This window comes from Mobula hypostoma, chromosome 12 (assembly GCF_963921235.1).
Source record: "Mobula hypostoma chromosome 12, sMobHyp1.1, whole genome shotgun sequence".
Taxonomy (NCBI): domain Eukaryota; kingdom Metazoa; phylum Chordata; class Chondrichthyes; order Myliobatiformes; family Myliobatidae; genus Mobula; species Mobula hypostoma.
In genome coordinates, this window is record NC_086108.1 from 52,141,123 (window position 1) to 52,167,252 (window position 26,130).

The 26,130-nt window shown below is 42.6% G+C and overlaps 1 protein-coding gene across 9 annotated transcripts in view; it reads left to right on the forward strand.

Moving 5' to 3' along the window:
* The window catches only part of pde4dip (phosphodiesterase 4D interacting protein), a 440,914-nt gene that overhangs the window by 258,606 nt on the left and 156,178 nt on the right, over window positions 1–26,130 (forward strand). For 7 of the 9 annotated variants that reach the window (XM_063064078.1, XM_063064081.1, XM_063064074.1 and 4 more), the window contains exon 1: window positions 22,852–25,049. In XM_063064078.1, the coding sequence (XP_062920148.1) occupies window positions 23,880–25,049 (1,170 nt within the window). In that variant the 5' untranslated portion in view covers window positions 22,852–23,879. Of the gene's footprint in view, window positions 1–121; window positions 176–22,851; window positions 25,050–26,130 lie in introns of those variants that run through there. The other 2 variants (XM_063064080.1, XM_063064082.1) reach the window with 1 other exon arrangement.

Sequence of the window (26,130 nt, forward strand, 5' to 3'; positions counted from 1 at the left end):
AGGTCAGCATAGACATAGTGGGCCAAGGGCCCCATTTCCATGCTGTCCAACTTGAATTTATAATCTATAATCAGCTTAATCCTGCATGACATTAAACCGTTGGTTTTCTGTATGTTGCTAGGAATTGCAAAGTGAAGTGGTCAGAGAGAAGTTGCGGACACAACAAGAAATACAGGTAGGAGTAAATCCCTTTATTTAATGAACTGTATGAACGTAAACTGTATTTTCTCCACATTGCCACGAGGTTCACTATTCAGGTTGAGTACCTTTCAACCAAAATTCCAAAATCCAAAAACCTCTGAAATTCAAATTCTTCTTGAGCATTGACAGGACATCACAAATGGAAATTTCCACAAGGTACTGGGAAAGTTCCCAGGTGATGCGCAGGTCTGTGTGCACCACAGACAGGTCTGAGAAGTGACCTCACATTGTAATAAAAAGAAGTTAATGTAAAATAGAAAAAATACTGCATAAAGTGAAAAATGAAGATCTCGATTGTGTATTGAATGAGTGGCTTCGACAGTGTCAGAGAGAATATCTGCCACTTAATGGTATGCTGATCATGAAAAAAGCAAAGGTCTATCACATTGAACTGAAAATTGAAATTGTAATCATGAATATTCAGCAGGTTGGATGCAGAAATTTAAGAAAAGGCAGGGCATTAATTTTTAAAGATTTATGGTGATGAAGCGTCTGCTGATCACGAAATTTATTGATGAGTTTGCCAAGGTCATCGCTGATGAAAATCTAACATGCATCAGTACGTATGTGTGATGAACAAATGCAAGATAATGACTGCTTACCGGTAGCACATAAATTTAGAGCTGGAAATGATGGCGATCCTACTCTATCTCATTATATATTACAAGATTCAAAAAAATCTGAAATCCGAAACACTTCCGGCTCTGTGCGTTTTGGATAAGGGGTACTCAACCTGTACTTATGCTGGTACTAGATTTGATTGGCATTGGTGGTGCCCTATTTATGCAACATTTGCAAATTTATTGACACTAAATTAATTGATTCTACTCTTTTTTTTAACAACCAAGATCATTCAGGTTCTGAAATGAAAGCACATTAAGCTGGAAGCACTAGGCAGCATCTATAAAAGAAACAGATTTAATACTTAAAGTCAAAACCTTTTGATAAGAACTGGGAAAGTGAGGAAACAAGTTCTAGGTTGCAGAGAGTGTGGGGTAGGGATACCTAGGGCAAAATGAATATCTATGATAGGATGAGGCCAGGCTTCCCCAGATTCTTCCATGTTAGTAAAGCCATCTTGTGGATAGATTATTGATGGCAGTTCAAGAAAGAGGAAACTCAGGATGCATCCACACTAGACTGGATAATTTTGGAAACGCCGGTTTCGTGTAAAAACGATAGGCATCCACACCAGGCGTTTTTGAAAATACCTCCGTCCACATTAAAACGGGTATTTGGGTGAATCTCCTCCTACTGGGCATGCACAGGATACATCTACAGAAAACAAGCAAAGAGGAAACAATATACTTGGTCATGTTTGTCCAGTTACAGACTAGAAAAACTTAAAAGGAAATTACCAAACGACGGACAGCTGTTGGCTCTCGCACAGGAGGACTTAAAACTGAAAAAGCAAATACCAGAGTGTATGGAGGTAACCGACAGAGAGTTCACAGACAGTATGACCTGGCTGATGACGAACATTGAAAAACTGACTAACTCTGTTGCAGAGAGATTCGCAATGATGAGGAATATGATGGCTCCCCCCCACCCCATGTACTTTTCACTGCCACTACAATAGCTTCACATATGGACACACAGACCCCTGGGTGGCCCCACCAACATCTTGCCCACTCCCACAGAGGGATCACCCTGGAAACATTTCCTACAGCCATAGTCTCTTCACCGATGAAAGGGACGACAGCTACAACTAAATGCAATAAGGCTTGTTACTGGGCAAAAGTGAAATTTGCTGTTACCTCATTTGTTTGCCTTTACTTTTGCCATGACTTTCTGTATTATTTTGTTGTATTTAACATGTGCAATAAAACGAGTTACTGGGCAAAAGTGATTTTATTTTTACCTGAGTAAAAGTGAAACTTACAATTTTCCTTTTTTGGCCTTAACATTTTTCACATCTATGCCAAACATAAGCTACTACTTAAAAATGACATTTTGGAAGTAGTGACAATTGCATCTATTGAATGTTTGCACAAGCAATACATTAATAAAGCACCTTGTTAAATGTATAAAACAGGTCTGCATCAGTGTTATCTTGTATTTCCATACAATGTTACATTAGGCTGTTACACATCTATTGTCAGATATTGTTGTGGTGTTGGGGGTTGCGTTCAAGAAAACAATGAAATGCCGCATTGCCGCCACCATCTGTTCCAGCACGTCATGACAGTGTTTTTTAAAACCTTCGGTTACACCGTGTACACTACAACGCCCAACTGGCATTTTCAGATTTAAACACTCTGGAGAGTGTTTTAGAAAAGCTCTGTTTTCAGGGGAGGAAAACGCCGTTTCAGTATGGACGGAAGGTCAAAACGAAGAGATAAAGCTTCGGTTACGGATTTATCTGGTCTAGTGTGGACGTAGCCTAAGTGACACAGAGACCTGAAAGATTTAGCAGTGATTCACATGCACATCTTCCAATCAAATAATTATATTCATTGTTCACACTGTGGTCTCCTCTGCACTGGAGTGCAGATTTGGTGGCAATTTTGCAGGCACTTCTGTACAGTAAGCTCAGGCAACACTGAGTTTCCAGCTGCATGCAACTTTAATTCTCCATCCCACTCCCACTCTGAACAACTTGTCTGTAGCTGTCCAAACTGTTAATACAGGGCCCAACATAAACTTGTGGAACAGAACCTTATTTTCCAGCTGAGTTTGTTTTTCCTCCTTCTGCTTGTAGTAGAATGGCTAATTCTGCTGTGAAGTTATCTATCTGTGAGGTTAACACAGCTTTTCTCTGCTGATGTGCTGGGCATTTCCGCTGTTGTCTTTTTGTTTTCATTTCAGCCACAGATCTGAGCAGTACTTCACAATTTTTGCATGTCCTTCTGTTAGTTTTCTCTCTCCCTTTCTAACTGCCCTTAATAACAACTCAAACAGATGGCTCCATAAATATTGGAATTTCCTGGGAAACCCTGTCCTCAGCCAATCAGAAATCTTCCCTGGCTATCTTTTTCCCCTCCTTCTCTGCAAGTAAGTCACTTTCACGCTTCCACGATTCTGGTGAAAGGCCTTTGGTCAGAAGTGTTAGCTCTGTTACTCTTTCCACTATCTAATCTCCTGGCGTATATCCAGTATTTTCTGTTTTTATTTCAGAATTCCAGTAGCTGCACTTTTTTCTCATTTTCAATCATCCAGCCATCTCCTTGGCATTTGTGTAAGCTGATTTTTCAATTAAGGTTGTTACAGTTGGTGGGTTAGTAATGGGGACAAGCTCCCGCCAGCTATTACATGACGTGCACTTCAAATAACCTCTGACAACCAAGTCCACCTCCTGGCTTTCACATGTGGCTTAGCTGCTAAGCCTGGTGGAACTGTTTCTACTGACAGGAAAATGGTAAAAGGCGGGTTACTGATGTCTTAAAGCCAGCTGCTTTGGGCAGATGGGGCTCATCAGCCATGGTTAGCAGCTAATCTAGGAGAAGGAAAACTTTAATCTCAAACCTCCACTACCTTGCGACTATACCCACGCATGAGGTAGGCTTCGGAAGTAAACCCCGAGGGAAAACTCCGGAGCTGGAGTCTCTAAGGCAGTGGGATGAGTGGGTTTGATGTTTTTCTTTTGTACGGGTTCCATGGTTTTATTTTTTTTGTGTGGCTGTCTGTGGGGAAAACAAATCCCAGAGTTGTAATTTTGCATGCATACTTTGATAATAAATGTACTTTGAATCTGAGTTGCAATTATTTTATCAAATTAATTCTTGGCATGGCAAAGCGCTTATATCTTTTACTGTACTTTGAGGAGGAAAATAAGTTTAATTTTGATTAACTTGTTAACAATGGAGAATTAAAGGATTCACTTTATTTATCAATAAATCATAAAAAAATTATGCAAAGCCAACTCAGTGGTAGTTTTTTCACTTTTCAGTTGAAACTTACTGAGCACACAGTCTCCAGACTGATGTCTCAAAAAAACAGTGAAGAGTGTTTCATTATTGATGGATAATTTATTTCAGAAGACATCTTGTGATCTTTTCCACATGAATGCAAGAGATTTCATTGCACTATTTCAAAGAGTGCTTGGGAATTCTCCCAGTGCTTTGACCACATTTTTCAAATAAGATTAAACAAAGATTAAAGGAAAACAGACTAACCAGTTAGTTGTCTCAGGCATAAATGCCAGCAATGATGTCTAGGATAAAATCAGAGTAAACATTCAGAAAAAAATGATCATTCAGAACCTATGGCATCTTAATCACATGAGTTATTCATTATAAATATACAAACATTTGTATTTAATGTACTTTGTTCATTCCACATAGATGTGGGTATGTGTGTTTGTATCTGTGCAGACTATTAGTTACTAATGCACATCTTTTAAATAACTGACAAACGAGTAGAGAATTCAATTGACCAGATGTTGGTCATAAGGTAAATATTGCCCAGGCCGTGAAGAGAAGTCCTTGGTGTAATAACTTGCCCTAAAATTAGCATCTTTGACAATGTGGTACTCCTTCAATATTGCACTGAAGTATAGGCATAAATTTTATGTGCGGTAAGTATCAGACTTACACAGGCAGGCACCTCCCAGTCTCCACCTAGCTACAGGAACCATCAGCCACTCATCTCCTGCAGCCTATTTAAACCCTGCTCTCATCCACTGTCCATGTTCACTCTTCGTAACAGCCAGCCTCAACCTTCAGTTACTTTGTTGCCTTATTGTGTTAAGTATCTGTTCTCACTTGTTTTGTAGCCCATCGTGGCTTGTTATTTGGCAGGTTGTCATTAAAGTCATCATTCACCGCTGAATCTTCTCCACTGCTCTGTGTTTGGGTCAAGCCTCCTCTACATTTCCTGACAGGTGCCATTAACTGGGACAATAAAACCCTCATCTGCAACCAATATGAAGATTTTGCCACTGAGAAATGCCCGATTTCTGACCGTCCAGGAAGTGGAAAGGAGGTAGTGGATCGGATACTTCCCCAGCATACAGGCTCATACGCAGTGGAATTCAGGATCCTCATGGTGGAATATGGCTAGAATATGGAAGCACTGCTGGCCCGTTACCATCACAGCCTTTCAGAGTGCTTGAAAGATGAGCTATTCACCTGGGAGATGTCTCCAACCTCAAAAGCCTCATCACTCTGGCCCTCCGAATTGACAAACGCCTTAAGGAACGACCCTCCAGATCATCAGCCAGATCCCCCAGTTCCGTTCCCAGAACTACTTCAGGCTGCAGCCCCTTATCATCAACCTCTCAGAACTTACCCAGCTAGGGAGAACTCTCTTAAACCTCCCCCCCCAACCCCAAGATTGTGAGCATCAGTGGAGCAACAACTTGTGTACTTAATGCAGACCGCCGATCACCCATGTATCAAATGTCCACTGCATCAGGAAAATAGCACCACCAGGTAGAAACGAGGGGCCTTCTATCTAATAAGCTCCTTCTGGCCTCTTGTTCCAGCACTGTAGCCCAACTCACTTGCTCTGTCCTCTTCTACGCCCCAATTACTCTACTCTCGCAGGAGATCCTGGTGTATTCCGGTGCATAGGCAGCTTTCTGGACTGGACTCTGTGCAGCTTTTACCAAGGCTATCTCTCACCCCTTCTGTATCACGGCCATTGACGCTGTCCCTTGGGGGTCTGGAATGGTCAGAGCATGTTTACGTCCTGTGCACCTGACCGTCGGAGAGCACCACAGGTCCATCCAGTTCCTCCTTATCAACTTACCCCACACTCTTGTTATCTTGGGCTACCCCTAGCTCTACATTCACAACCCTCACTTTGCCTGGTCATCAAGTTCACTGCTGAGTTGGGGACCCACCTTACAAACCGTCTGCCTTCAGTTTCAGCTGACTACACCCCTTAAATCCGTGGTGGTGGAGGACAACCTCAAACTCACCAAACTCCCACAGAAATACCACAACTTAGTCATTGCCTTCAATACAAGAGAGGCCAGCACCCTGCCACCTCATAGACCACACAACTGTGCAATCAACCTCCTCCTGGGCACCACCCCTCCCCATGGTAATCTGTTCTCCCCCTCCCCGCCTGAGACCCAAGCCATGAATGACCAAAGCGCTACAGCACAGATTCATTCAACCATTCCAGTCCCCAGTCAGTGCAGGATTCTTCTTTGTCAGAATGAAATATGAGAGACTTTGTCCTTGCGTCGACGAGCGTGGACTGAACAAAATCACTATTAAGAACCGCTACCCTATCCCCTTGATGGGATAACACATTTAAAACACTCCGTGGAGTCCATATTCTTCACTAGACTGGATCTACAGACCACAAACAACCTGATTCACATCCACCAAGGGGATGAGTAGAAGACAACATTCATGACACCTACAGAACACTACAAATACTTGGTGATGCCTTTCAGACTCTCCAACAGTCGAGCCATTTTTAAGCCTTCATTAACAAGATACTCTGAGACATGCTACACAGGTATGTGTTCATCTACCTCAACGACATCTTCATCTTCTCCAAGGACCCTCAAGACCATGTCTGTCACATCTGTTCAGTCCTTCCGCACTTCCTTGAAAATCAGATGTGTTGCAGATTAGAAAAGTGCAGGTTCCACAACTCATTCATTTTCTTCCTGGGTTACAGCCTTTCTTCCCAAAGCATAACAATGGACCCATAGCATGCTGTTGTTGAATGGTCCCGACCACGATTCCTCAAACAGCTGCAGCCCTTCTTGGGCTTCTCCAACCTCTGTTGCCATTTCATCAGGAACCACTGCCAAATCACCATTTCTCTCACCTCCTTCTCTAAATCAACTACTTCATGAATAACCTGGTTTGCTACTGTGGACCATGCATTCAAGAAGCTCAAGAGATGCTTCACCACCGATCCCATTCTCCGCCATCTGAACCCTTCCAGACCTTTTGTGGTAGAGGTGGACACATCTGACGTGGGTGCTGGGTCTATGCTCTCCCTGTGAGGACCAGGCGGGAAGACACACCCTTGTGCCTTCTCGCGCAAGTTCATTTCTACACATAGCCTGAAGATTCAGGGGAGTAGGTTTAAGATGGAGATGAGGAGGAACTGCTTTTCCCAGAGGGTGGCGAATCTGTGGAATTCTCTGCCTAATGAAGCAGTGGAGGCTACCTCAGTAAATATGTTTAAGACAAGGTTGGATAGATTTTTGCATAGTAGGGGAATTAAGGGTTATGGGCAAAAGGCAGGTATGTGGAGATGAGTCCATGGAAAGATCAGCCATGACCTTATTGAGTGGCAGAGCAGGCTCGATGGGCAAGTTGGCCTACTCCCTCTCCTATTTCTTATGTTCTTTACACAGTGTCACTATGGAATAGGAGACAGGAAGCTACTTGCCATTAACTGGGCCTTGGAGGAATGGAGAGATTAATTAATGGAAACACCAGGCCCTTCCTGATCTGGACTAACCAATGAACCCCTATATTTATTCAATAGACCTGCCAACTCAGCCAATGTCAGGCTCGCTGGGCCCTCTTTGAGCAATCCAACCTCTCCAGCTCCTGTTGACCCAGCTCCAAGCACACTAAAGTGGATACCTTGTCATGACAGTTCAACCCAGTTGAAACTGAGATCGACCCTCAGCCCATCATTCCATCCTCCCAGATCCTCACCCTGATCATCTGGGACCTTGAGAAGCTGATCTGCCAGGCCCTATGGCACAAGCCTGCTCCGGCTGACACACCTGACAACTGCATGTACATGCTGGCAGCTGTCCACTCTGAGGCACTCCAGTGGGCGCACTACAGACTCGGAATTTTCTATGATGCTGGTTCTTGTGGCCCACCATGATTGCAGATTTATGTCAGTTCATGGCTGCCTGCCCTCAAAATGCCCAGTCCAATTCCTCCAACCAGCAGCCCTCTAGGCTTCTGCAGCCCCTGCTGGTCCTTCAACATCAGTGGTCCCACATCACCTTGGATTTCATCACAGGTTTGCCATCTTCCATCGGGGCATGGTGAATATGACAATGGTGGACTGATTCTCTAAGGCGACCCACTGTATTGCCCTCCCCAAGCTTTCATCAGCCGCAGAAACGGCAGACCTACTTCTTCAACATGTGGTTCACCTCCACAGCTTTCCCCAGAACATTGTGTCAGACCAGAGCCCACAATTCATCTTCCGTTTCTGGTGAGCCTCCTGCTCCCTTCTCTGCATCTTAATGAGTTTGTCCTCTGGCTGTCATCTGTAGACCAACAGTCAGTCAGAAAGAGCCAATGAGCAAGTGCAGAAGTTCCTGTGATGCTTCCCCACCTCTAACCCTTCCACATGGAAGAAGTATCTGCTCTGGGTCAAACTGTCCGACAATTTACCCACCTCCTCTGCCACGGGTACATCACCCTTTGAGGTGCTTCATGGCTACCAACTCCTGCTGTTCCCCATGGAGGAGCCAATGGCTTTGGTCTCATCTGCCAGGACCCTGGTTCGCAGATGTCAGAATGCTTGGGAAAGGGCACAGAGGGCCATCCTAGCTGCCAGCCATGTCTGCTGCTGTCAGGCCACCTGCCATTGGCTCCCAGCCAGACTACTCCGGTCTGGAGACCATGTCTGGCTGTCCACCTGAGATCTGTCCCTGTGAACTGACTCCCACAAACTCTCATCCTGGTTCATTAGTTCCTGTAAGATTACCCATCACATCAACCCAGTCACTCACCATCTCCAGCTGCCACCAACCCTCAGGATCACACCTACCTGTTGCCCATGGATCACCCCACCCAGCTGAGGGGGCAGTTCTGCAACCTAGGATGGTGGACGTTGGTGCAATGTACACGGTTCACTGTTTCATGGATTCATGTCTTTGTGAACGAGTTGTGCATTACCTGGTTGGCTGGGAAGGGTGAGGCCTGATGGAGAGGTCCAGTCCAGTTAGATCCACTGCTTATCAAGGAGTTTCACTGGACCCATCTGGATTTTCGTGGGCCGTCAGGTGCCGGTCATAAGTGGGAGGGTCCTGTCAGGCCTACACAGGCAGGCTCCTTCCAGTCGCCACCCAGCTAACTCATTTCTAGTTCATCACCTGGAGTCTATTTAAACCTAGCTCACATCCACAATCCATGTTCACTCATTGGACCAGCCAGCCTCAGCCGTTGCTCCTAGTCTTCAGCTACCTTGTTGCCTGTGAGTTTCGTATCTGTTCTGTGTTGTTTTGTAGCCCCTCATAGCTTGTATTTTGCAGTTTTTTTTAATTAAAGTTATTATTGTTCACTATGAATCATCTCCACTGCTCTGTATTTGGGTCAAGCCTCCTCCACATTTCCTGACAATAAGGCAAACTAAAACATCATGTCTGAATGTGCACATATTAAGTTCATTTGTTCCCACAAAATATGAATACATAATGACATGTTGGGACTTTGTATTTTATCTGAGAAGGGTATACTGTCTATACCACCTATTCTTTTTGTGAAACACTCTAATGGAAGCTTGAACAGAAAAAGTGTATGAGAAGGACATCTAATGTAAGTACATGTAATGTTCTTTTGAGGTCAAGACTGTTGTTAATATTGGAAACTTCCAAAGGTTTTGGTGCTGATCAGTGTTAGTGATTTCTGATGAGAATGATGCTTCACTGTTCAAGGAACTGCATGTATTCTATTTAAACAAAAAAGAAAACAATTTTTTTGAAAAATTACTTTACAAATATTTCTTGCCTATCTAAATTTAGATATGAAATTCTATCTGGTATATATTTAGGTGCCAAGGAAGCAAAGTGGTTAGCACGTTATCCATCTATCCATCCTCTTCCAGTCCTTCAAGCTACACTGCCCCAGCAACCCTAAAACTACAATTAACCCTAACCTAATCACGGGATAATTTACAATGATCAATTAACATACCTGGTACGTCTTTGGATTGTGGGAGGAAACCGGAGCGCTTGGAGAAAACCCATGTATTTCACAGGGAGGACGTACAGAGACTGCTTACAAAATGGTGCTGGAATTGAATTCCAGAATGCCCTGAGCTGTAATAGCATCGTGCTAACTGCTACACCACTGTGGTGACCGTAAGTAATATATCATCCCTTTAAGACGTAAACTTACAATTGGTCAAACTAGTTCTGACAAAATAAATAAAACATAATATCATCAAATTAAAAAGCTTTTCAGATAACCAAATAAAAGTAGTGAGTATAAGGACTGGGAAGATTTTAGAATTTGGCAAAGGGGAATAAAGGAAAGCAGAATATGAGTGTAGAAGAGTAACAACCCAAAAAAGAGCTTGTATGTAAAAAAAGTAAAAGTTAATGTTTGTGTCTTGGAGACTGATACAATGAAGTTATGTTGTCAAAAAAGGAAATGGCAGGGAAATTTAAAGAAAAAGCATGACACTAAAAATCTGGAAATAGAGGTGAACTGCAGGTTTAGATTAGATGAAAAGCTCATAGAAATCAGCATTAATTGAAAATAAATATTAGAAGAAATAAGTGCTAAATGTGGATAATTTTCCAAATCTGAAAATGTGCATCTTTTAGTTTTGTAGATGGTGATAATGGAAGTATTGGATGCAGTGATTGTCATATTTCGAAATTTCATTAATCTCAGAACAGTTCCTACAGATTAGGAAATGACAAATTCAATTGCACTATTTAAGTACAGAAAGAGAGAGAAAACTGGAAACTATGGAGCACTTTGGGTGATCTTAGTAAAAGGGAAAATAATAGGATCTGTTGGTAAGGAAGAGGTAATGGGGCCCTTTGAAAGTAACAATTGTTTAAGCACTGACAACATTGAATTATGAAAAGGAAATTATGTTTTACAAATTAGTTGGCATTTCTGCTTTCCTTTTCCTTTTTAATGCCTTGCTCCTCCTTTGCTGAATAGATAAGGATGAAGCAGTTGATGTGGTACATTTGGACTTTCAAAAGGGCTTTGACTTATCACATGATATTATTAAAGAAAGCTAGTGTAGAAGTAGTCCTTCGAGCCTGTTCCACGATTCAATACAATCATGGTTTATCCTTTAAGTTGGAAGCCATAGAAAAGGTGCAGAGGAGATTTACAAGGATGTTGCCTGGATTGGGGAGCATGCCTTATGAGAATAGGTTGGGTGAACTCAGCCTTTTCTCCTTGGAGGAGGAGTGGTGACCTGATAGAGGTGTATAAGATGATGAGAGGCATTGATCGTGTGGATAGTCAGAGACTTTTTCCCAGGACTGAAATGGCTAGCACGAAAGGGCGCAGTTTTAAGGTGCTTAACTACAGAGGAGATGTAAGTGGTAAGTTTTTTACACAGAGAGTAATGAGTGTGTGGAATGGGCTGCCGGCAATGGTGGTGGAGGCAGATACGATAGGGTCTTTTAAGAGACTCCTGGATAGGTACATGGAGGTTAGAAAAATAGAGGGCTATGGGTAACTCTAGGTAATTTTTAAGATAAGGACATGTTCGGCACAGCTTTGTAGGCCGAAGGGCCTGTATTGTGCTGTAGGTTTTCTATGTTTCTACGTAACTTAAAACCATATTCCCGCTCTCTTACCATACCCCTTCATGCAGTTTTGTCAAGGATTCTGCCATTCTCCTTCCTAAATATATTCAGCAACTTAGTCTCTACAGCCCTCAACAATGAAGAAGTTTCTCCTCATCTCAATCTTAAGTGTGTTGATTATGTTGTCCACTCATTTTAGATATCCTAGATAGGGGAAACGTCTCCGTTGCATCCAGTCTGTCTAGCCCCATAAGAATTTTGTAAGTTCCTATTAGATTTCACCTCAGTCCTAAACTCTAATGAATACATTCCTGATCCACATAATTTTTCCTCCTAAAACAGTCCTGTCATTCCAGAAATGATGACCCTACACTGCACTCTCTTAATGCATTTTGTGTTGCTTTGGAATTCCAGCATCTGCAGTATTTCATGTCTTGTACAGACCCTGTACAATTGCTCCTGTTCTCTGTCCTCTTGTTATGAAGGCCAACATACCATCTGATTTCTTATCTCACAACACACTGGAGGAACTCAGCAGGTCGGGCAGCATCTGTGGAAAAGATCGGTCGACGTTTCGGGCCGGAACCCTTCATCAGGACTGTAGGGGGAAGGGGCAGAGGCCCTATAAAGGAGGGTGGGAAGGAGAAGGCTGGTAGGTTCCAGGTGAAAAACCAGTAAGCGGAAAGTCAAAGGGGTAGGGGAGGGGAGGCAGGGAGGTGATAGGCAGGAAAGGTGAAGAAAGAATAGGGGAAAACACAATGGGTAGTAGAAGGAGGCAGAACCATACGGGAGGTGATAGGCAGCTGGGAGAGGGGGCAGAGTGACATAGGGATAGGGGAAGGGAGGGGGAGGGAATTACTGGAAGTTGGAGAATTCTATGTTCATACCAAGGGGCTGGAAACTACCTAGACGGTATATGAGGTGTTGCTCCTCCAACCTGAGTTTACATACCAAAGGGCTGGAGACTACCTAGACGGTATTTCTTATCTGATGTCTGCATTTGCATGTTTGCTTTCTATGGCAACAGAAGAGATGACAGATGCTGGAATCTGGAGCAGCAATCTGCTGGAGGAACTCAACAGGGTTGAGCAGCATCTGTGTCCTGATTCATTGTTTTTAACCTAAAGCATTGACAGTTCCTTTGCTTTCAATGACCAGAGTACATACACAGGCACTCACATCTCTTTGTAAATCATCTCTTACCAACCTAACACAATTTAAATATCAAAGAGACTAACTTAATATTTAATCAAATTATGCTGGATCTCCCGTGCTTTTGCCCAATTGCTCAATTTATCTAAGTTGCCTGAAAGTGTCTTTACATCCATTTCACAGTTCATGATCTCACCTAGTTTGGTACTGCAGATATATTCAAATATTCAGTTTTGTTTTTTGTCCAAGTTATTGATATATAGTGTGAATAGCTAAACTCCATTCATTGATCAGTGTCTTACTTAACTGGCTATTATTTGCTGTCCTGAGAAAGCTCCACACCCCCCACCACCTTATTCTTGTTTTCACCCTCCCTTTTCAGTCCTGATAAAGATCTTGCCCTGAAACAGTGACTTTTTATTCCCCTGAATAACTGCTGCCTGACCTGCTGAGTTCTTCCGGCATTTTGTGTATATTTTATTCTCCTCTTTGTATTCTGTCTGTCAACAAACTTTAATCCATGCTAATAGTTTGCCCCCAAAACCATGTACCTTAATTTTTAAAAGGCACACAAAAATTCCAAGCAACCACATCCACTATTTCCCCCATTCTATGTTACGTTCCTAAAAGCTCCAATAGTTTTTCCAAACTCTGTTTTCCTTCCAGAAATACTTTGATATTTTCCATCTGGTCTGTAATTTCATCCTTTTTAACAGCCTCGAGAATGTTCACCATTTCATATGTTAAACTAACACAGTCTGTATTTCTGTGTTTTCTTGCTCCCTCCCTTGTTTAAACAGGGGAGTTGCATTTACCACCCAACAATCTATGGAATTCCGGAAAACTGTAACCGATGCATCCACTATTTCCACAGCTATGTGCTCTGATACTCTGAGATGCAAATTAGTCTGTAGGAATTTATCAGCTTTCAATGCCATTACACTGTTTCCCACTGCATCAGTCCTGATGCAGTTTCAACTCTAAATGTCAACAATGGTTTTCTTCCCACAAATGCTGCTCCACCCACTGAGTTCCTCCAGCAGTTTGTTTGTTGCTCCCACTAATACTATTCTTTTCCTGACCTTCATTACATTTTTGATTCCCTAACATTTTAGAACTCTGTATGCCTCTCATCCATGAAGATACATCTAAAATATTTGTTTTATTGCTCTGCCATTTTCCCAGTCCCCATTATGAATACCTCCTTAGGTAAACAAATTAACTTAAATGCTGTTGTTCCCTGAGCAGATATAGAAAATCATGATGCATTTTTGTGTTTGGACTGCTTTTTATGCTGTATATCAGTGATTTAGATGATGGAACAGGTGGCTTTGTTGCCAAGTTTGCAGATGATACGAAGATTGGTGGAGGGGCAGGTAGTGCTGAGGAAACAGGTAGGATACAGAAGGACAGATTAGGAGAATGGGCAAGAAAGTGGGACAATGAAATTCAATGTTGGAAAGTGCATGATCATGCACTTTGGTAGTAGAAATGTGTGCAGGCTATTTTCTAAACGGGAAGAAAATCCAAAAAATCTCAGGTGCAAAGGGACTTGGGAGTCCTTGTGCAGAACACCTTAAAGGTTAACTTGCAGGTAGAGTTGATGGTGAGGAAGGCAAATGCAATGTTAGCATTCATTTCAGGGATGTGATGTTGGGGGTTTATAAAGCACTGGTAAGGCCTCACCTTGAGTATTGTGAACAGTTTTGGGCTCCTCGTTTAAGAAAAGATGTGCTGACATTGGAGAGGGTTCAGAGGATGTTCAGAAGGATGATTCTGGGGATTAAAGGGTTATCATAAAAGGAATGTTTGATAGCTCTGGGTCTGTACTCGCTGGAATTTAGAAGGATGGGGGTGGGGACCTCTTTGAAACCTTTCCAATGTTGAAAGGCCTAGACAGAGCAGATGTGGAAAGGATGTTCCCCATGGTGGGGGAGTCTAGGACAAGAAGGTACAGCCTCAGGATAGAGAGGCACCATTTAAAACAGAGGTGCGGAGAAATTTCTTCAGCCAGAGGCTGGTGAATTTGTGGAATTTGTTACCACAGGCAGCTGTGAAGGCCAGATCATTGGGTTATTTAAGGCAGAGATTGATTGGTTCTTGATTGGACACGGCATCAAAGATTATGAGGAAAAGGCCAGGGAGTGGGGTTGAGGAGGGGGAGAAAGGATCAGCCATGATTCAATGGTGGAGCAGATTTGATGGGCCAAATGGCCTAATTCTGCTCCTATGTCTTATGGAAAAAGAGAAATACCTTCCAATAGTTCAAAAGTCCATTTCTGATGGTTGGTCATAGCAAGGTACAAAGATTTAACCTTTGTACATTGTAACAAGTAACAATATTTGTTCAATGAGTTATTATCTTGAATCGTTTCACTGAAAGAGTAGTGAAAGCAGAGGAAAATAAAACTACAGCAATGAGGATCCCTGCAACGCCTGGTGAGCCTGTGATCTCTGTCTTGGATGCTGAAGTCAGATTGTCTTTCAAGAGGATGAATTCTTACAAGGTGACAGGCCCCAACGGAGTACCTGTTAGGGCTCTGAAAACCTGTACAACCAACTGGCAGCAGTGTTAAGGACATTTTGAATCTCTCATTACTATAGTCAGAAATTCCCATCTGTTTCAAAAGGGAAGTGATCACACCAGTGCCCTAGAAGAGAAGGATTAGCTACCTTAATAACTATTGTCCAGTAGCACTCACATCTACAATGATGAAGTGCTTAGAGAGCTTGGTTATGGCCAGAATTAACCCCTGGCTCAGTAAGGACCTAGACCCACTGCAATTTTCCCATTGCCACAATAGGTCTACATACAGCAGGATGCAATTTCTTTGGCTGTTTACGTGGCCTTGGATCACCTGGACAATACTAATACTTAGTTTATTGATTACAGCTCAGTGTTTAACACAATCATTCCTGCAATTCTATTTAAAAAGTCCAAAACCTGGGCCTTTGTACCTCCCTCTGCAACTAGATCCTTGACTTCCTCACCAGAGGATCACAGTCTGTGCTGATCGGAAATAACATCTCCACCTCACTGACAATCAACACTGCCGCACGTCAGGGATATGTGCTTAGTCCAATGCTAAACTCTGTCTACACCCATGACTATGTGACTGGGCACAGCTCAAATGCCATCTATAAATTTGCTGACAACACAACTATAGTTGGCAGAATTTCAGATGATGACAAGAAGGTGAATAGGAGCGAGGTAGATCAGCTAGCTGAGTGATGTCGCAGCAACAACTGTGCACACGACATCAGTAAGTCCAAAGAACTGATTGTGGACTTCAGAAAAGGAAGATGAGAGTACACGCAACAGTCCTCATAGACGGATCAGAAATGGAAAGAGTGAACAATTTCAAGTTCTTGGCTGTCAATATCTCTGAGGATCTATCCTGGGCTCAACATTTCAATGCAGTTACAAAGAAGGAATGACAGCAGCTATATTTCATTAGGAGTTTGAGGAGATTTGGTATATCATCAAAGACACTCACAAATTTCTACAGCGGTACCGTGCAGGACATTCTAACTGGCTGCACCACCATCTGGTATGGCGGTGGGGTGCAACCGCACATGATCGAAAGAGGCTGCAGAAAGTTGTGGACTCATTGAGCTCCATCATGGGCAGTAGCCTCCGTAGCATCCAGGACATCTTCAATGAGTGATGCCTCAAAAAGGTGGCATCTGTCATTAAGAACCCCCATCACCCAGGACATGCTACCATCTTCTCATTGCTACGATCAGGAAGGAGGTACGGGGGCCTGAAGGCACACATTCAATGATTCAGGAAGTCTCTTCTCCTCAGATTTCTGAATGGACAGTGAATGCATGAATCTTACCTCACTGCAATACATACTATGTATTGCATTGTACTGCTGCTGTAAAAACAACAAATTTCACAACGTATGCTATTGATATTAAACCTGATCTGACGCTGGTACTTTGCATCAACAAATAATTCAAAGCTGTGATTTTTCATTTAGTCACTGTGACTATTATAGTATCACTTTTATGGTAGCTGTTTCCTCTTGTCCCGCGGTAGTTTCACACATAGTTCACACCTCACTATAATGTGTTTATTTATCCACTTTTAGGATTTGCTAAAGCCACTTTTTTTAGATTAGATTAGATTATGATTAGATTATGAGGACACGCCGTCCCCTTATATTGTCATTTAGTAATGCATGCATTAAGAAGTGATACGTTTCTCCAGAATGATATCACAGAAACACAAGACAAACTGACTGAAAAACTGACAAAAACAAATAATTATGACATATAGTTACAACAGTGCAAAGCAATACCGTAATTTGATAAAGAACAGACCATGGGCATGGTAAAAAGTCTCAAAGTCGCTCGAAAGTCCCATCATCTCACGCAGATGGTGAACCTCCAGCGCCGCAAACTTGCCGATGCAGCATCCTGGAAGCACCCGACCACAGTCTGACTCCGAGTCCGTCCAAAAACTCCGAGCCTCCGACCAGCTCTCCGACACCGAGCACCGAGCACCATCCCTGCTGAGCGCTTCGACCCCAGCCCTGGCAACAGGCAATAGGCAAAGCCGAGGATTTGCGGCCTTCCCCTCCGGAGATTCTCGATCGCACAGTAACAGCGGCGGCGAAGCGGGCATTTCAAAAGTTTCTCCAGGTGTTCCTCCGTGCTTCTCACGGCTGTCTCCATCAAATCAGGATTGTGCACAGTCCCTAGTTAACACATACAATATCATTCGGAATGGCCGCGCGCGCTGTGTCGCACCGCCATCTTCTCCTCCCTCCTCCTTTATTGCCCGTCATTCAATTCCATTGAAACAGTGGTGGCAGGCTGCCTTGTTGAACGTACTCAGTGGCAATTTTATGAGATACCTCCTGTACCTAATAAAATGGCTATTGAGTGTATGTTCATGGTCTTCTTCTGCTGTAACCCATCCACTTTAAGGTTCAAAGTGTTGTGCATTCAGAGATGCTCTTCTGCAAACCACTGTTGTGACATGTGGTCATTTGAGTTACTGGCGCCTTACTGTTAGCTTGAAACTGTCTGGCCATTCTCCTCTAACCTCTCTCATTAACAAGGCATTTTTGCCCACAGAACAACCACTTACTGGATGATTTTTGCACCATTCTCTGTAAACTCTAGAGATTGTTGTGCATGAAAATTCCAGAAGATCAGCAGTTTCTGAGAAACTCAAACTACCCCACCTGGCTCAACAATAATTCCACAGTCAGTCACTTAGACCACATTTCTTCCCCATTCTAATGTTTGGTCTGAACAAGAACTGAACCTCTTCACCATGTCTGCATGCTTTATGCATTGAGATGCTGCCACATGATTGACTGATTAGATATTTGCATTAACAAGCAGGTATACCTAATAACTAAGCAAACTATGTTCCTCCAGACCAAGATGCACAACACAGTACATATGCTTCATACACAACACATAATGTAACACATAATGTAAATTAATGAATAATAAAGTATATTCCAGAAGACTGACATTGAGTAAAGGGTGTATTTATGACACGTTTAAAAGTAAACAGTATAACGCTATTGGTGCCTCATATGTGATAAGACCTGGGTGGTGGCAGGGAGTTCAGTAATCTCACAGCCTGGAGAAAGAAACTGTGTCCCAGCCTAACAGACATTGTTCTAATGCTGTGATACCTCCTTCCTGATGGTCAGGGTCAAAGAGCTTGTTGGACAGATGGGAGGGATCCATGACAATGCTAAGGGCCATGATCCTGAATTTGGGTGGATGGAAGAGAGACCCTGATGATCCTCTCAACAGTTCATGCAATCCTTTGTAGGACCTTGCGGTCAGATGCCTTGCAATTCCTGTACCAGACAGTGATGCAACTGCTCAGGAGATTCTCACTGGTGTTCCTATAAAATTGGATTAGAAGTGGGGGGTGTACTTGATTCAAGGTTCACAGCCTCTGATCTACTTTTGCTAGGTGCCATGGTATTTTTTGTCATCGATTTAAACTTTTGGTCAGTGGTGACCCCTGGGTATTGATAGTGGGCGACTCGGCAGTGGTAATGCTATTGAATGTATTGCACTATTGAGAGTTATTGCAATATTGGCTGGGAACCTGGTGATATTGATCATAGCTATAAGTCCATTTGCAACACCTTCTTGGAAGTTTACTTTCATTCTCTAAAATATAAGCATACTGCATTATAAAGACCATAAGACCATAAGACATAGGAGCAGAATTAGGCCATCTGGCCCATCAAGTCTGCTCTGCCATTCAATAATGGCTGATCCTTTTTTCTTCTACTCCTCAACCCCAGATCCTGGCCTTCTCCCCGTAACCTTTGATACTATGTCCAATCAAGAACCTATCAATCTCTGCCTTAAGTACTCCAAACAACCTGGCCTCCATATATACATGTGGCAACAAATTTCACTATTCACCATCCTTTGGCTAAAGAAATTTCTCCACATATCTGTTTTGAAAGGGCGCCCCTCTATGATGAGGGTGTGCCCTCTTATCCTAGACTCTCCCACCATGGGAAATATCCTTTCCACATATACTCTGTCTAGGCCTTTCAACATTCAAAAGAATTCAATCAGATCCCCCTTCATCCTTCTGAATTCCAGTGAATGCAGACACAGAGCCATCAAACTTTCCTTGTATGATAACCCTTTCATTCCTGGAATCATCTTTGTGAACCTTCTCTGGACCCTCAACAATACTAGCACATCTTTTCTAAGATGAGGGGCCCAAAACTGTTCACAATACTCAAGGTGAGGCCTCACCAGTGCCTTATAGAGCCTCAGTATCACATCCTTGCTCTTGTATTCTAGGATCTCTTGAAATGAATGCTAACATGGCATTTGCCTTCCTCACCACCGACTCAACCTGCAAGTTAACCTTCAGGGTATTCTGCACAAGGACGCCCAAGTCCCTTTGCATCTCAGATTTTTGGATTTTCTCCCTGTTTAGAAAATAGTCCACACATTTATTTCTACTACCAAAGTACATGATCCTGCATTTTCTGACATTGTATTTCTTTTGCCACTTTCTTGCCCATTCTCCTTATCTAAATTCTTCTGCAGCCTACCTGTTTCCTCAACACTACCTGCCCCTCCACCAATCTTTGTATCATCTGCAAACTTGGCAAGAAGGCCATCTATTCCATCATCTAAATCATTTATATAGTGTAAAAAACAAGTGGTCCCAACACCAACCCCACAGAAAAGCACTAGTCACTGGCAGCCAATCAGAAAAGGATCCTTTTATTCCCACACACTACCTCCTACCAATCAGCCAATGCTCTAGCCATGTTAGTAACTTTTCTGTAATACCATAGGCTCTTAACTTGATAAGCAGCCTTATGTGTGGCACCTTGTCAAAGGTCTTCTGAAAGTCCAAATATACAACATTCACTGCATCCCCTTTATCTATCCTACTTGTAATCTCCTCAAAGAATTCCAACAGGTTCGTCAGGCAGGATGTTCCCTGAAGAAAACCATGCTGACTTTGTCTTATCTTGTCCTATGTCACCAAGTACTTCATCACCTCATCCTTAACAATTGACTCTTAACATCAGCCCAACCACTGAGGCCAGGCTAACTGGTCTATAATTTCCTTTCTGCTGTCTTTCTCCTTTGGCACCATGCCAGAGTCCACTGATTTCTGAAAGATCATTTCTAATGCCACCATAATCTACCTCTTTCAGAACCCTAGAATGCAGTTTTTGATCACGTTCTCTCTTGTAATGGTAACTGCACCCACTTCTCTTCCTTCACACATTACAACATCAGGCATATTGCTAGTGTTTTTCCACAGTGAAGACTGATGCAAAATACTCATTTAGTTCATCAGCCATCTCCTTGTCTCCCGTTATTATTTCTCCTGCCTCATTTTCTAGCAGTCCTATATCCACTCTCATTTCTCTTTAATTTGTAACATACTTGAAAAAAATTTTAATGATGAATTCCCTCCCTCCCATTTTTGAAATGAACAGAGATGCATACTGGTATCCACTCCTCTTCTTAACAATGGATTAATTTACACTTTAGTGACGTGATAACTGATATGTCATTAAATTGCTTTATTTTGAAGCCTTCAAATAAATAAGCACGATTCCAGTTGGAGGAGCTGTCAAATACTCCCATCTCACTTTCAGTTGAATCACAGTGATGCATCATTCATCTCTGATTGAAAAGTCAGTGGGTTAAGCACCACAAAAGATTTGAATGCAAAATATCCAGATTGACACCCAGTATACTACTGAGGAGATGCTACATTGCTGGTGGTACTGTCACTCAATCAAAACAGACATTTTTTTCTCTGATACAGGGTTTTGTCCCGAAACAGCTCCAATCTCTTGGCTGACAGACGTTGCTCTACCTACTGAGTTCCTCCAGCAGATGGTTTGTTGGTCCAGATATTTTGTCCCTTCTGAAACCTGATCAGCTATTTAATGCAAAGGAAATTTCTAATGAAAGGAAATTACCTTTCCTTAGTAGTTAAACGATGGAGGATACATCTATCAATTAAAACAGCTCTTCACCTTGAACACCCATTAGCACGATCAGGCGAGATGATCGTTCTGATCATCTGCCATTGCATTGGACTCCACACAATAGAAAGAATATTAAGTCTTTAGAGTGGGTAGTGGCTGATTCACAAGATGTTTAGTAGAAATAGAGAAAACAAATTTTAAAAAGTGGGCATTTGAAAGTACTTTTCAAAAGAGTCTTACTGTGGCATGGAATATGTGTCAATATAACAGATGTGTTTAAGTTAATGAGGGATGGACAGGATAAATGGGAAACGGCATTTTAAAATAATTACACCATGGCACAATAACGCAGCAGTTAGCATAATGGCAGTACAGAGCCAGCGACAACTCCAGCGGTGTCTCTAAAGAGTTTGTACGTTTTCCCTACAACTGCAAGGGTTTCCTCTGGGTGCTCTGGTTTCCACCCACATTCCAAAGACATACGGGTTAGTAGTTTAATTGATCATATGGATATAATTGGGCAGTAAAGGCTCACTGGACTGGTTGAGCCTGTTACTGTGCTGTATCTCTAAAAAAAAGTAAAAATAATTGTAGTAAATCAAAATAAAATTATTCCTTTGCTCATCCCTGCTGTAAAGGTACGAATGAGACTGGCATCATGCTCTTCGTTTTTATACCATAGCCAACTTTTGTCAGACAATCCAAGTTTGACGAAGTCATTAATAATCACAAGTGGAACTATTGCAGAGCATGGTGGTTTAATCTCTCCAGAGGTGTTGGCATGGTCAGGGATTTGTCCCATTCCAGCTTTCCACAGTGCCCCAATTACAACTTAATATTGCTCTGATACCACCTGTATGGAGTAGGTGACCACTTGGGTTTCTTTTCACATGTGGGTTGGTAAGTTAATTGGCACCACAAATTACCCTGAGCCTGTATGTGTGTTAGAATCAAGAAAAAGCTGCTTAGATGCATTTTTCTCTTGCTGAGCCTTATCAGTTCAGTACACTATAATATTTGTAACTGCCAAAGGTACCTATCAGATTCTAGCTCTATTATTCTGGTATAATTATTTAATGTAGGTTTGGCGTTCCATGCATACTCTCAGTTGTTAACGCCTTTCAGTTATATTTTTTAAATATTTGCAGTGTGTAGGGGGTTTCCTACAATATACGCCACCGATGTCAACGAAACTCTAAACTAGAATGTTACTGGGCCATCTTGTGGGATGAATGGCTTAATTCGGATTTATAGTAACGGATTCCTGCACAGAGTACTTATGTTTCGCGTGTAAGGTCCTGTTCGAGGAACGGTACGGCAAAGTGCTGTATCAATGCTCGGCCAGTGAAACGCATCGACAACCAGGTGATTGTTAGTCGTCGTGGTGCCGCTGCTGGGAAGAGGGCCGTACCACGGCACAGACGGGTGTCAAACAAGGTGACTGGTTCTCTTAACGAGGATTTCTGTATTCTTAACGTTGTTAGAAACCACCGATAATTAGATTCAGGAAATATTTAAAGACCTTGTATTTGGCAACAAATGTATGACGCTGCGTCGAGTTTACAGCGAAAAGAGTGAGACAGATTCTCCCCTGCCGGTACATGGTTAGTTCCAGATCTCTGAAACCCTGAGTCCGTTTCAGCTACATTGTTGCCACATCACTGCCGGGTTAAAGGGTTGCGAGCTGAAGTTTCCCCTTTTGAAGACATTGTGCCCAGGAAATTCATTTTACGGGATGTAATTTAATCCAGTATTGGCATGGACAATCTCTTTCAGTCCGTTCCGTTACTCGGCGGCGGCCGCTTTGTTGAGACGCGAGGGGCGGTGCCTCTGCTCTGATAGTCAATTGCTCTGCCTCCATCTCTGCCAGGAGCGGTGAAGACGAGGAGTATGACAGTGTGATGATTTGTTCTCCGTCGGGTTGTGACATGGCCGAAGTTACGGCGGCAAGAGAAGACCTGTTCTCACAACTTCTCCAGTGTCTCTACGGGCAAGAGGATTCCCCCGAATAACGCGGACCACAGCGCATTTGGCGGCCCCGTTTTATTTTTCCCTTCGTTGATTGGAATGGCATGAGCTGATCTGAATCCTGAATATTTCCAACATTCAGATACCTGGAGGGTTGGAGAGAAAACCGATATGTGAAAATGCGCAAAGCACAGCTTTTCGATTTGCCGGAATTAGATTTTATTTATTAGGAATCGCTTGACTGAGAATATAAATATATATTAGGAAGTTATAAAAGGAGCTGGTTTATAATTAATATTTTATTGTAGAGTATTTATGTTTAATGGAAATATTTCAAAGCCGTGATGTTTATATGGATGTGAGAGGGCGCCTTCATATACCCGGAGATGGTTCCAGATAGCGCCCACACTGCGATTTATCTGAACTGGTGCCAGGAGAAAAACCATTTATCAAATTGAACTGCAAAGAAAAACTAAAAAAGCGGTATTTGTACGTTGATTTCCTCCTGACATTATTTGAGACTTCTAAAGGATAACTTTATTGTTAATAGAAACTAGTTAACTTCGTAACTATTATTGAGAAACATGGACAAATGGTGAAACCTTGCTGTGGAGACTAAGGTTGTGACTTTTCAATTTAAATTTTAACCTCGTTGTCTAGTTGACTGTGTAATCAACTCTACTTTGGGCACCAGAATGAAGGAAGTTTGCAGGATTTGTGCCCGTGAGCTGTATGGTAACCAGCGACGATGGATCTTTCACACGGCTTCCAAGCTAAACCTACAGGTCATTCTATCCCATGTACTGGGCAAAGAGATATCCCGAGACGGGAAGCCAGAGTTTGCCTGCAGCAAGTGTGCTTTCATGTTGGACCGAATCTACAGATTTGATACAGTCATTGCAAGGATTGAGGCACTCTCCATTGAGCGTCTGCAGAAGTTGCTGGTAGAGAAAGACCGGATCAAACACTGCATTGCCAGCCTTTATCGTAAAACCAATGAAGAACCAAGTATCGACGCCAAGGGAGAGGACATTGCAGCAGACATTCCAAACCTACCTGATGTCCGATACCATGCTTTACTGCAGGATGATTTCGTCTACTCTGGGTATGAGTCATGGACAGAACATGGGGAGGAAGCTGTAGATACTCACAGCTGCCAGACTTCAGAAAGCACAACCTTCAAATCCCGGAAGTGTCGTAGCTGCTCAGCCTTGCGTGTGACCGATGCAGACTATGAGGCAGTTTGTAGGGTCCCTCGGAAGCTGGCAAAGACTGGTGATCTCTCTGCCAAGTGTGGAAGTGTTACAGTAGGCAGTATAACTGCTGAGGAGGGACTCTCAATGCCAGTCATTCATGAAACTATGTCTATGGGACCAAGTGAATCTAGGACTTCCACCTATGCTGACTCTCTGGACAAAATATCACCAGCTTCTTCTGTGGAATCTCTTGGAACAGCAGTAGAATCCTGTCCTGCACCCAGTAGTGATGTGACACAAGGAGAAAAAAGTGTGAAAGATGACAAAAGTCCTAAATCAGACTTTTCTGATGGTCCAGCACCAAGTCCTGCTATGCACCCCCATAAACTGGACTTGGTACTAAGTTTAGTGAATAATGTCGAATACAGACCAGTGCAAAGTCCGAAAGGCAGCAAGTTACCAATTCATGTTAGGGCAACACCATTGGGCTCTCAATCAAGTGGTAGTTTGTGCGAAGGGATTTTCAGATCTCACCTGCAAAGCGGTAGCTATGAATTAATCAGTAAATACTTGGAGCCTCCTAGAATGAATTTGAGCTTTGATGATATGACAGATCTTGAGGACCTCCTGCAGGACGTGCTTGATGAATATATTCCCATTCGCACACAGGTACTTGAAGAATGACTGTTAAGATTGATTTTTCCCTCATCTCAGTGTTCTGTAAACTAGTTTGCAGCAATCAATAGAAGCTGACCCTACCCTTGCAGACAACTTTTTTCAATAACATTGTCGTGCAGATTTTTGATAACTGTAATCTGAGCTTTTCTCCTCTCCATCTTTCCCACTGAGATCCACTCCAAAAACCATTGTGAATGTGAAACAAATTGGGTGTTCAGTTGCACCAATTTTGTGAGCAAATTGTTTCTGTGCTGTTGTAATAAGTTTCTTCCATGAAAAAACAATACAGTTGATCCACTGAAAGATCAACACAGTTAAATCACAGAATGGTACTGTGTAAGCAAGTTTGCAAAGTATTATAAAAATCTCTAACTGTAGTTTTAGTTGTTTCACTGCATTGCAATCTTCCTTTGTGTGTTTGGACTTCATGTGGAGCCTCAGAATATTGGAGGGAATGCATCATAATAGTGTAGGCGTTTGTGCAAATGAAGTGTCCTGGATGTTTTCTAATCCTAGTGACTGAGGACTTGGCACAGTTTAAAATACTGTATATCATTGATGCTCAGTAGTTACACTCTGCAGCCACTTGATTAGGTACACAGGTTGCTTGTTAATGCAAATGTCCAATCATGTGGCAGCAACTCAGTGCATCAAAAGGTTCGGTTGTTGTTCAGACCAAATGGCAGAATAGGAAGGAAATGTGATCTAAGTGACTTTGACTGTGGAATGATTGTTAGTGCCAGAGGGGTGGTTTGAGTATCTCGGAAACTGCTGATCTCCTAGGATTTTCACGCACAGCACTCTCTAGAGTTTACAGAGAATGGTGTGAGAAGCAAAACAAAAACATTCAGCGAGTGGCAGTTCTGTGGGCAAAAACATCTTGTTAATAAGAGAGGTCGGAGGAGAATGGTCAGATTGTTTCAAGTTGACAAGAAGGTGCCAGTAACTCAAATAACCACACATTACAACAGTGGTGTGCAGAAGGGCATCTCTGAATGCACAACACTTGGAACCTTGAAGTGGATGGGCTACAGCAGCAGAAGACCATGAACATACACTCAGTGATCTCTTC